Here is a 12,390-nt window from a genome sequence, read left to right as displayed (position 1 = left end):
TTCCTAACTACACCAATATTATAAAAGGATCACCAGACCAGTAGTTAGTAAATCTTGGTTTTACATTGAAGCCATTCATTGTAGCACTATTTACAATATAAAAAGGTCAGGAAAAACCCCAAGTAAGTTAATCATAACAAGACTGGTTGTCTAAATTATGGTCCATCCACTCAGTGGAATACTACACAACTGTAAAAAAGAATGAAGATATATTATTGTTAAGTGAAAAAAACAAGGTAGAGGAAAGTACGTATGATAAAAATATGATTATCTAACAAAGGGTAAGCCTGGATCCAAAAAAAACAAGACAACAACGATTACCTATAGCAAGAGGGGACAAAATCGGGTGGAGGGAACCATGATACAAGCTAGCCCTCTCTGAATATGCCTTGCGGTGTAGTTTTGACTTTGAAACCATGTAAATTTAAAAAAATTATAAAACAAAATTAAAGATTTATAAAGCAGTTTTTATATAAAGCAAAATAAAACAAATGAACCTAACTGTGTGTTGAACTGGCATGACCCCACAGAGAGGATCTTTTAAAGTGAATTTAAAACATAGTAATTGAACTGTTTGACATTCTTACCGCTATGACTCAGGTTTGGTTCCTGGTCAGGGAACCACACCACCTGTCTGTTAGTTTTCATACTGTGATGGTGGCTTGTTGCACTGATGCTGAAAGCTGTGCCGCTGGGTATTGTATTTCTAACACTAGCAGAGTCAGCCCTAGTGGATAGGTTTCAGCAGAGCTTTCAGACTAAGACAGACTAGGAAGAAAGCCCTGGTCTTCACTTCTGAAAAAATTGACCATGAAAACTCTAAGAATAGCAGCAGAGCATTGTCTGATTAGCACTGAAAGGTGAGAGGATGGGGCAAAAAGACCGGGCAGAATTCTGTTCTACTGTACATAGAATCACTAGGAGTTGGAATCCACTCAGTGGCACTGAGAACAACAACAACAACAACAACAACATTGGACCGTTTATCACTAGTGGGATATGTTTCAAGGACAAAAAAAATGGCAAAAAGAAGAAGAAAAAATAATAAAATTGTTTTTAGTAATTATTAGTAAAAATATTGGCAGTGCTATTCTGAAACTATTATACACGTCATAGCATATATTTTATAGTATATATGTATGTGTGACAGTGTGTGTGTTGTGCTATAGCATAAAAAAGAACACGAATCTGATCAAGCCTCTATACCTACTTCCCATTTATAGGAAAGTCAGGGGCCAGAGAAACATGTTAAATGACACCATGGAGATGGATGCAACTAACCAAATCCAGAATATGGGCAAGATGACCAGGCGATGACCCAGTTTCTTCAATAAATCAATTGCAAAGAAAACAAAAAGGGGAGCGATATAGATTAAAAGAAATTTAAGAGACATACCAAACAAATTCTTTGCTATTTCTTCCATTGAGAGCTGGATTCTAATTTCCCTCCCGTTGAGTCCGAGCTGGGCTTAATGACTTGCTTGACCAATAGAAGGTAGGGAAAGTGACGCTCCAGGAATTCCAGGGCTAGGTCATAAGAAGACTGGCAGGTACCATAAGGGGCCTCTTGCAGCCCTATCTCCGGGATTCCTGAGTCTCCATGTAAGAAGTCTGAGTACTCTTAGACCAGCATGTTGGAAAGGCCAAAGCTTAGGCACAAGAGCAGTCACATGAATGTCAACATCTTGGAGCCTCCAGACCAGCCATTGTCAATGTCACGTGGCCCAGAAGGCTCATCCAGCCAGGCATGGCTCAAATTATTGACCCATAATATTGGGAGATATAATGAAATGGTTGTTGTTTTAAGCCACTCAGTTTTGGAGTAGTTTGTTATACAACTATAGATGACCAGAATAACGTCTAATATTTTAAGATGGAAATTAAGATCTAGTGTTAGTAGAATCTGGTTTGCAGGAGGAAAGAATGAGAAAGAAAACAAGAGATACACTTTTTGGGGTGCGCAATTTGTAAAATAACATTATTTTATGATGAAATCGATACTTTATAAATTGTGCGGTGAAATGGAGGAATTGATTTGTTATATTTGAGGTTTCAAAAATAGTGAGTGACAGGAAATCGGTATGGGAAGAGAGAGAGAAAAAAAGATGCATAATTATTTCTCCCTTTATGAATGTGCATTCCTGACATCTCTGAGGACTAAGATTGTCCTGCAGGGAATATGATTAAAGTTACAAAGAGGAAAACAAAATAAGTAAGTCAGCTTTTGATCCTGCTGCTATATTTACCCACAAGAAAGGAGGCAGCTCTCAGGTGGGTCTTTGTCTAAGTAATGTCCTGAAATCCAAGTGTAAAAGAACAATATGAAATCTCAATTCTCCCAAACGGTTTGGGGCGAGTTCAGCCCTTGAGCCCCTGGGGGGCTTGGTTCCCAAGGAGACTAATCCCACTTGCTCAGCATTAGGTATCACTGGAGCAAAAGAGCTCTGGTTTGGAGCTCTGCAGAGAGGCCCTCGTGCAGGCTGGAGCTGGGTCCCTCTGCCCTATAGGAAGTGAAATGTATTGATGTCAAAGCCACTCAAAGGAGCGTGCTCACTCAGGGTTTGGGAGGAGGGGCTGATGGGCCTGGCAGGAGCTGGCCACTGACTTTGCTGAAACTAATTTCATCCCAGATAGAGCTCTTCCCCAACAGAAAGGAGATCAAGGGGAAAGCAACTGAGACAATGAAGTGGGGTCTACATTTACACTTTAGTTGGATATTGGAAGCTCTAAGGGTTTATTTTGGTTTCAGGTATAGAGCTATTTCAAGCAGAAGTTTGGTTGCCTTATTATCTATAGTTTTCCGTAAACACCATTGCTTTCATATGACTGTGCCTCTGCCCAGGCTGTTCCCAGAGATGTTGTTTGTTTGCTTGGCACACTCAAATGCATCATTTAAGTCTTAGCTCAAATGCTACCTATCTATACAGGTTTCCCCAACTCCTCTGGGCAGACTTGAGGGTCCTATTATCCCATCAACTGTCGTAACTTTAATTTACTTTCACTGAGAAGCATTATATTATATTACAATGGCTTGTTTGCATGGCTGTCTTTCCACAAGAAAGGGTAGGAATCATGGCTCCTTATCTCTGTATCTGTAATACTAGCACAGTGCTGAGCACATTGTTGGTGTCAGTATCTTTCGGTTGAATGAATAAGTGAATGAATGGATATTTTATGTGCAAGAATCAATTTTGTGAATCAGGCTATAGAATTTCTAAGCCATGAATATCTTATATTTGTATCTAGAGCTTTATAGTTGACAAAGAACTTCCACTTCCATTATCTCGTTGATTTTCACTGTAGCCTTATCAAATAGACTCACATTATTATTCCCATTTTATTGATGAGACCATTAGGTCCAGAGGGTTAAGTGACTTTTCTATAGTCAGTCGGATAATAAAAGGGTAGATTGGACTTCAGTCCAATCTATATTACACTGCCTTTTTCTACAACTTGCAAGTATTGCTGTTCTCTGGCATTTGAAATTAGTCACTTACTTTGTTGGGGGAAAGAATAAATGATGCTGATTTTATAGAGTGATGTGCTGGTAAGGAATGGGTGGGGCCTAAGGAATCGAAAACATGGACATTTGTTGAGCCCTATTTTGTGCCAGGAGCTTTCATATTTACCATCTCACAACAACGTTGAGGAGTTGAGATGATCTCCATTGTACAGATGAAAAGGGTAAGACTCAGAAGTGTCATTTGCCTATTATGTCATGCAATTCTCACAAAGACTCTGAGAACAGTTATCCATTTTTCAGATGAAGAAACTGAACCCTTAGGAAGATGAACTGACTTGTCCAAGGGCACTCACCTAGCAAATTGCAGGCTTGAATTTGAACCCGGCCTTATCCAACTCCCAATCAACTTTGATGCTTAGAACACCAATGATCTGGAAATGAAGAGGCTTTTACATATGAATCTTTCTTTGTTTTTTTTTTTTTTGGTCAGCACAGGAGGGAGTGGTGTTGTTAGCTCTCCCGGGGGGCAGCCCTTTGGAGACTCTGTCCAAGGTACCGGCCCCTCGTATCTCACCTAAGCAACACTACCCCACGCCAGCCCATGCTGTCCTTCTGTCCTCTGCCTGCCCAAACCCCACCTACCTCCCAGGTCTGGCTCCATCTTACCATTTCCCAGAGGCTCTTCCAATCCCCAAGCCTGCAGTGGACTCACATAGGCTGTGAGATTGGGGACTTGGGCCAAAGTGAGCTGAAATATGAATCTTTCATATTCCATTATTTTGAATGTGATTATGTTAGGACTTAGCTAACTCTCTGGGGATTAAGAGAGATTTTTCAGAGTAAATATGTCGATTAAACGTATCGGCCTATGCAATCTGTGTCCGGGGATTTGTAAGAACTGCTCAGTTGAAAGAAGGTGAAAAAAAGAGTTAGTGCTCTTGGCTTCCAGACCCGGACGCCTGTGGAATGGTCCTGCTGAAAAGGGAAAGGAAAGTGCTGACACCCACATCGGAGGGGTAAGAAATACAGCTCAGTGTCAGGCCCACACAATTTGCTGAGTGCAAACGTCACCAGGAATGAAATTGACAGTCCAATCATGGAGGACAAAATCCTGTGTGTAACTCAAATGAAAGGTACATTATAACAGAGCCAACTTGAATTAAAACAATAAAAAGTTTGTTTCAGCTATGTCAGCTTGGGAAGTGTCCACTTCATCTCCTTTCTAAAAGAAGAGTGTTCATCTGGGCTTTCTTCTTTGGTAAGGCTTGTGTCTTCAGGGTGCTCAAAAATAGTTTTGCTACATTCTGAAAAATAAGGCTTACAGAAAAGAGTGTTGAAAGAGATAGTCTATATCTCCCCCATGCAGAGCTGCACCTAAACTATAATAACTTTTTTAGAGAACACTTATAAACTATAATAACTTATTTAGAGACACACACAGTGTCTTCATGTAAGTGATCTCCTTTAATCCTCATCAACACCCTGTGATAGAGAAGACACATAAGGGAACACAGTCACCTTTTTATGTTTTACAGAAATAAGCACAAATACTTATCACAGGCTACGGAACAGTCAACAGATAAGGATTTTTCACAGGCTTCCTTTAAAGATCACAAGTGCCCTGTGAGGTGGGCAACTTGACCCGCATTTAACATGAGTAAGCTAAGGCAGAGAGAGGTGGGAGCGTTTGCTCAAAGCCATGTACAGTGCTCATCAGAGCAAGGATTTCAACCCACTTCACAGAGCTATTGAGTGGTGAGGCCAAGCGCAGAACCCCAGTCTTTTCTGAGTCACCTTCCACACTCTACCATGTTGCTCATTTTTTCTATCCTAAGAAGATTGCCCAGGTGAAACTGGGTCTAAGTGAACTTCAAGGTGATTCTTGAAATGCAACACAAGTTCCGGGAAGGACAATCTAAATGGCATGACAGGTAGGGGAGAGATTCCAATCCATATTTTGTCCTAAACTGCTGAGAGTTTTACACACACCCGGAGCTCTCTCTCAAGCACCAGTTGGCTTTGTCCCAGCGAGTCCTTTCCCCCGGGCCTCCTGCTGTCTATCTACTACTAATAAAAGATGGGCCAAGTGCTGGCTTCAATTTACTATAAGCCAATGGCTGCTTCTAACAATCAAGGGGTAGAAAAAAGAGCACCGGACTTAAGAGTTCTGCGGAAACTCGTGTTAGAATCTTAGGACCAGGGCTAGAGCTTGAAGAGACACTAGTTTCCTTCCCCCATTTTATAGATGACGAAACTGAGGCTAAGAGAGAACACAAGTTTTGTCAAGGGCTTAGGAATGGCTTGGAGTCAGACGCAACTGAATATGGCCTTGGCCAACCCACTGCAAGTCTCTGAGGTTCAGTTTCTTCATTTGTTGGACTGTGATAATAATACGCCCTTCACAGGGCTATTGTTCAAAGATTAAATGAGGTACTATACGGACAGCGCCTGGCATAAGCAAGCGTCCAGTAGCTGCTGGCTATTAGTGTCACCAGAGCTGGGACTGAAACCCACGTCTCTGGACTCGTGCCATCTCTTGTCTCAGGGAGAGGCCCCCCGCACCAGGGTGTGGCTGTACAGTAGCTGGAGTCTGAGGACCGGCCATCCCGTCCTCATCTCTTGCCGTTGGAAAGAGCCGAGAGAAACGCTCAGGGCGAAGGGAAACCAAGGGTTAAGGGGATGAGCTTGAGAAAGCCCAGAAAACTAGAAAAGCGACCCCCCCACCCGCCCGCCCCGCAGCCAGGCTAAGTAAGCCCCTCCCCTCCGCCACCGGGGCGGTCGCCGCGCGCTCTCCCCCCGCCCCTCGCTTACAAGACCTAATGAGCTCCCCCGGGAGGCCGAGCAGCGCGCCCGGCCCGGAGCGAGGAGGCTGCGCCGCGCGCACCGCGCCAGGGCGGGAGCCGGGCCTGGGCCGCGGGCGGGAACCGGCCGGGGTCGCACCGGCCGCGCTGCGGGCCGCCAGGGGCCGCGGCGATGGCGGTGCAGGCGGCGCTCCTCAGCACGCATCCCTTCGTCCCCTTCGGCTTCGGAGGCTCCCCGGACGGGCTGGGGGGCGCCTTCGGGGACCTGGACAAGGGCTGCTGTTTCGAGGACGATGAGACCGGGACGCCGGCGGGCGCTCTGCTGGCGGGCGCCGAGGGCGGGGACGTGCGCGAGGCCACCCGCGACCTGCTCAGCTTCATCGACTCGGCGTCCAGCAACATCAAGCTGGCTTTGGACAAGCCGGGCAAGTCGAAGCGGAAGGTGAACCACCGCAAGTACCTGCAGAAGCAGATCAAGCGCTGCAGCGGCCTCATGGGCGCCGCGCCCGCGGGCCCGCCCTCCCCGGGCGCCGCCGACACGCCCGCCAAGCGGCCGCTCGCCACCCCCAGCGCCCAGACCGTCGCGGTCCCGGCCCACGGCAAGGCGGCCCCCCGGCGGGAGGCGTCGCAGGCCGCGGCGGCCGCCAGCCTGCAGAGCCGGAGCCTGGCCGCGCTCTTCGACTCGCTGCGCCACGTCCCCGGGGGCGCCGCGCCGGCCGGGGGTTCGGTGGCTGCGCCTGCGGCCGGGCTCGGCGGAGCTGGCGCTGGGGGCGCGGGAGGGGACGCGGCCGGCCCCGCGGGGGGTACGGCCGTCCCTGGCGCCAGGAAGGTCCCGCTGCGGGCCCGCAACCTGCCCCCGTCCTTCTTCACCGAGCCGTCCCGGGCGGGCGGCGGCGGGTGCGGCCCGTCGGGGCCCGTCGTGAGCTTGGGCGACCTGGAGAAGGGCGCCGAGGCCGTGGAGTTCTTCGAGCTGCTGGGCCCCGACTACGGCACCGGCACCGAGGCGGGCGTCTTGCTCGCCGCGGAGCCTCTCGATGTGTTCCCCACCGGAGCCGCCGCCCTGCGGGGACCCCCGGAGCTGGAGCCCGGCCTCTTTGAGCCGCCGTCGGGGATGGTGGGGAGCCTCCTGTACCCCGAGCCGTGGAGCGCCCCAGGCTGCCCCTCAACCAAGAAGCCGCCGCTAGCTGCCCCCCGCGGCGGCTTGACCTTGAACGAGCACTTGCGCCCGCTGTACCCCGCCGCCGCGGACTCTCCGGGCGGGGAGGATGGGCCCGGCCTTTTGGCCTCTTTCGCCCCCTTCTTCTCAGACTGCGCCCTGCCCGCGCCGCCGCCGCCCCATCAGGTGTCCTACGATTACAGCGCGGGCTACGGCCGCACGGCTTACTCCAGCCTCTGGAGACCGGACGGCGTTTGGGAAGGGGCGCCCGGGGAGGAGGGGGCGCACCGGGACTGACTGCGAGGCCCCCTTCCCTCCCACTGAGACTGCTGTGGGAGCTCCCGCCCCCGGGTCTCTCCTAAGCCTAAAGAACGATGGGAAAGTGCACGTGGAGATGACACGGGATTTAACAAAAAATCGATTAATGAAAGAAACTTCAGAAAAAGAGATGAAGAGGAGTTGGGGGTTGTTTTATCACAGCCTCAAATGTTTTTAAAAAAGAAAAGCCGTTGATAGGTTCTTACTGGAAGAGACGAGCCAAAAAACCAAGACGGTGTTTCGGGAATGGGGAGGGGATGGCGGAACGGGCAAGAGGTGGCTTTTGTAGCCACCTGTCCCTTCTCCAATTTTCCAGCAAAAGGTCAGTGTATTTAGTGTAATTGCCCCTTTCCAACAGTGCCCTGTTCCCTCCCCTTCCGTCCCCTTTGAGTGCATTATGAATTAAAGCCTATGTTGAAAAACTGGAGCGGAGGTATGTTATTGATTTGGGCGATTTCTTGGAGGACGGTTTTCCGTGTGGTCTCTGCCTTGTTAGGTGAGAGTGTTGCTGAGGACACGAGGCCAGTGGTCCACTGCTGACCTCCCTCACACTTGTCCTTCTCTGTCGCCCTTCTTAAGTTTTTTCCTGCTCTCTTCCTTCTTCCATCTCTTTCCACTCAACAGTGCCCTTGCTTACTTTCCTTCTCTTTCTTTCTCTGGGCTCTCATTGCTCTCTCTGATATTTTTTTCTGTCGGCTTTTCTTGCAAATCTCTGATGTAGGAATCTTAAATCTGGCAAACCTGGGGTCCATTTCTCTCCTTTCCTTTTCGCATTCTTCAACCACTTTGGGAGGGGGAGACTGGGTGAATTAGAACCTCTTGGCATCTAAGTTTCCTTATCTGAGAGGGTGAGGATGACAATATTCCTCTACTTCTCACTCTCTCACAGCTTGTTGGGACCTCAGAGGGGAAATACATAAATGTCTTGAGGCCGCTGCAGTGCTTGGTTGGTTCTGCAGGAATATATATTTTATATACATATATAAATGTTCTCTACACATGGAAGCTGTTAGGATTGTGAGTCTCATGTTCTTTTTGGGCCCATCTCTTTGCCTGGCGATTGCCCTTTCCCTTACAAGCTGTACACCCTCCCTCCTCTCTCTCTTTCTCCTGCTCCCCTCCCCTTTCCGTTGGTTTCTGTCTCTGTGTTTCTTCACTCCCTACACCCACACTCTCCCCCGGAAGGAAATGGTGAAGAGTGTGAAGTTTCCAAAGGACTATGTCTATTTCCTGAATAGCAGGTTGATGAATGGAATCTGAAGGTGCCCTGGAGAGAGGAGTCTGATCTGTGTCATCTGAGATTTGGGAGATTTGGGAATAAGTCAGAGGAATGTTTGAACCAGGCATGAAGCGGCAGAGAGGACACATGGCATCATGAGGATGGTCGAGGGGCAGAGGAGGAAAGACTGGGCGGGAAGTGAGGAGCTGGAAAGAAAAGAGGGGGCCCTTTGCTTCTCAGACCTGCCAGTGAAAATGCATGAGGAGACCAACACCCAGGAAATAGGAGATGTTGCCTATTGATTAATTACATTGCCAGGGAGAGCTGCCTCTGTTCAAGGCAGCCAAGATAGATGATAAAAATACCTACCTTTGAGAAAGTTGCAACTCCAGTGTTACTGCAAAAGATGTTAAAATTCAGGTTAATGTTGGTACAAAGCAAAAGTGCTGTGATATTTTCAAAAGGAATTTGTGAAAAAAAATGGGTTATCAAGACATGGCAGATAACTTTAAATACCATCACTAAGTCACTTTCTTCTGAATAAAACCTTTCTTAAGAAAGCACCGCAGGAAATATAGCATTGAGTCTTACTAACGATGAAAAGAACTTTTGTACCTCCAGAAACTTGGTGTCTATAGAATTCCTTTCAAAGTAGTGAAAAGTGATTAATTCCATGGTGTTAGAAGAATATTATTCAACAATTGTTTAATTTATCTAAACTACTTTATGATGAGGACAATCCAGGATAGAATTGCACAGTAGGAAAACATTAATAACCCCGTGACAATTACTAAGGCTGTAGGGTCCCTGCAATGTTTCTTTCTTAATTTCCTCCAGCTTAGTTAAACACAGTCTCTCCCAGTATCTTGCTTGCCATGTCTTTCATTAATACCAGTAATACCAACTCTGCATGTTTCCATTTGCCAGCACTGAGCTCAGCACCGACACATCGAGCCTCTTAACAGTCCGGCGAAGCAGGTGCTGTTAGTATCCCCGTTTGAGAAGTGAGGCTCAGACAAGTTAAATAACTTGTTGAAAGAAAGTAGTGGATCCAAGATCTAGATCTACAAGTGTCCTAACAAGACCGGCCTGCTATTCATGAGGCTGTGCTGTGCTTGTTACTGTGTATGGTTCCCAGTCCCCGATACATGCTACCAGCAGCGTTTCACAACCTCACCACTATTGACCTTTTGGATGGGATAATTCTTTGTCCCGTGCATAATAGAATGTTTAGCAGCCTCCCTGGCCTCTACCCACTAGATAGCAATAGCACTCCCCTAATTGTGACAATTAAAATTATCTCTGTTACCACATGTCCCCTGAGGGGCAGAATTGCTGCCAGTTGAGAACCACTGTGCTAGACAAATATAGAAGCAGCATCTGTGGGGTGCCTGGCGCTTTCACATACATGATCTCATTTAATTCTTACAAAGGCGTGTGCTTGGGTATTGTTATTATCCTCACTGTTATAGGTGAAAAGTGAAAAGGCTGAGGGAAGGGGCTAAATCAATCAATTTAGCTACGTCTTATCTCCGCTAATTTACCAGCCATGGACCAGTTACTTGACTGTATTGAGATACAGTCTTCCCATTGGCAAAACTGGATAGCACTCTGTCACAAAGAGTTCTTGTGGGGATTTAGCGTAGGGAATGTATAAACGCCCGCAAAAAGGGAAGGGGTAGTTCTTAGTAGCAAGCAGCCAAGGCTTGGCGTTATGTCAAGGTTCCAAACCACCCTGTTATCCAGGATGCCAAAAAGGTGTGCTTGACCACCATGCACCCTCCAAATTGCCCCATCTCTGATTCCTCTTCTCCGCACGTTGCCTTCCAGTCTGAGCACATATGTGTCTGACCAGGCCACCTACCACAGTACAGTAAGAAGTGCCCATTAATAATACTCCTGCTGAAGGCTGAACGCATTCTTGCTTCCCCTCATTTGTCTTTCTCTACTGCAGCCTGTTAGAGAGTATTTTTGTCTATTGTTTAGCCACATAATTGCTTATACAGATTTCTTTCTAAGTGCAACAGTGGTTATTTTTCAAGACTGCAAATGTTATAATGTGCTTGTAATTGTATGACTTTGGACAGGTTGGTGATCCTAGCCTAGTTGGTAATGATAATTACTACACTATATGTTGCATATTCGTGAATATTCATGAATATTGCATATTCTCAGCCTTGGTGCCTGGAATGTGTTTTAGTATCTTCCTGCATCCTCTAAATGGCTGTCCCAAGCCTTTGCTCATCTCCATTTCAAGCCTCCACCCTACCCTTCTGCTCACTCCCATGTCCTGACATTCGGAGAGCATCTGTTGTAATCCCTTCCACTTCCCGTCCTCACTTTCACACATGAGTTTTTCTCTCCAGCAGGCAGAACCTTCTCCTGCCCTTGAGACCCAGCATCCCGCCCCTTCTGCTTCATGAGGACAAGATGCTGCTCCTTTAATTATCCTTAGTCTCCTGTCTCCAGCCTCACCCTCACTTTTCCCTCTCTTCCTAGAAATAAACCTTTAGCATGGTTTAAAAAATAAGAAAGAGAGGGAATAAAGATGTGAGAAACTCTCTCAACCCTGTTTCTTTCTCTACAGTTACTCTATCTTCTTATCTTTAGAGTCTAGTCTCTCAGAAAAAGAATCCACACTTTTTGCCTTCACCTCACCTGCTATTTAAACCTTAACTATTTTGAGTCCTAGGGTGACCAACCATCCCAGTTTGCCCAGGACTGTCTCAGTTTTAGCACTGAAAATTCCATATACCAAGAAACCCCTCAGTCCCAGGCAAGCTGGGACAGTTAGTGACTCCATTTCTGCCCACCATTTCCCCAGAATTGCTGTCGCGAAGCCCCAGTCACCAACCGTGGGGTCTTCAGCCTTCGGCTTTCTTGGCCTCTGTGCTGCATATGAACAATTGGGCCCCATCTTCCTAAAACTCTCCTCCTTGGGTTTTTGGAGCCTCATTTTCTTTTGGTTTTCTTCCTAACTTTCTGGCTCTACCTTCTTCTTCTCCTTGCTGGAACTCTCATACAGTGGTGTGCCCCTCGGATCCCTTACTTCTGCCCTCTGCTCTTCACACTGCACACATTCTTTCCAGGTGATGGTGGGTCTTCCCAAGGCTTCAGCTAGCAATAACGCACTGATGACCTCCAAATCTATGCCTGTAGCCTCGGCTTCTTTCCTCCGTCCTAGACCCATTTCTTTACCATTTCCCAGATGGCTTCTCCTGGGGGGACCGTAATCTCCTCAAACTTTATGTCAAAAATTGAACACACACACAACCTGAGTAGCCCACAGTCAACCAAACCACAATCTTTCTTGTAGCCTCTCTCATCCTGTCCAAATATTACCAAGGCCTATTCTATACTATCTTCTAAGTCAGTATATTGCAAATATTTTATTCACGACCTTCAGAAAAACTTCATTTTTTTTTTGCATGAG

General features: G+C 47.1%; 1 protein-coding gene across 1 annotated transcript; it reads left to right on the top strand.

Annotated features, from left to right (window-relative positions):
* Window positions 1-6,370: 6,370 nt before the first annotated feature.
* On the top strand, window positions 6,371-8,291 carry FAM181B (family with sequence similarity 181 member B). Its single transcript, XM_004434158.3, has one exon. It carries the CDS (start codon window positions 6,437-6,439, stop codon window positions 7,715-7,717), a length of 1,281 nt encoding a protein of 426 aa, XP_004434215.2. The 5' UTR covers window positions 6,371-6,436; the 3' UTR covers window positions 7,718-8,291.
* The last annotated feature ends 4,099 nt before the right edge of the window (window positions 8,292-12,390 follow it).

Source organism: Ceratotherium simum, chromosome 7, assembly GCF_057802395.1.
Source record: "Ceratotherium simum simum isolate JZ-2026a chromosome 7, ASM5780239v1, whole genome shotgun sequence".
NCBI classification, from domain to species: Eukaryota; Metazoa; Chordata; class Mammalia; order Perissodactyla; family Rhinocerotidae; genus Ceratotherium; species Ceratotherium simum.
Note: the sequence above shows the minus strand (reverse complement) of the source record. Positions and strands in the feature narration are given on the sequence as shown.

What these genes read in the sequence shown, in the direction of transcription:
- FAM181B (XM_004434158.3), top strand. Translation starts at nt 6,437, where the DNA reads ATGGCGGTGCAGGCGGCGCTCCTCAGCACGCATCCCTTCGTCCCCTTC.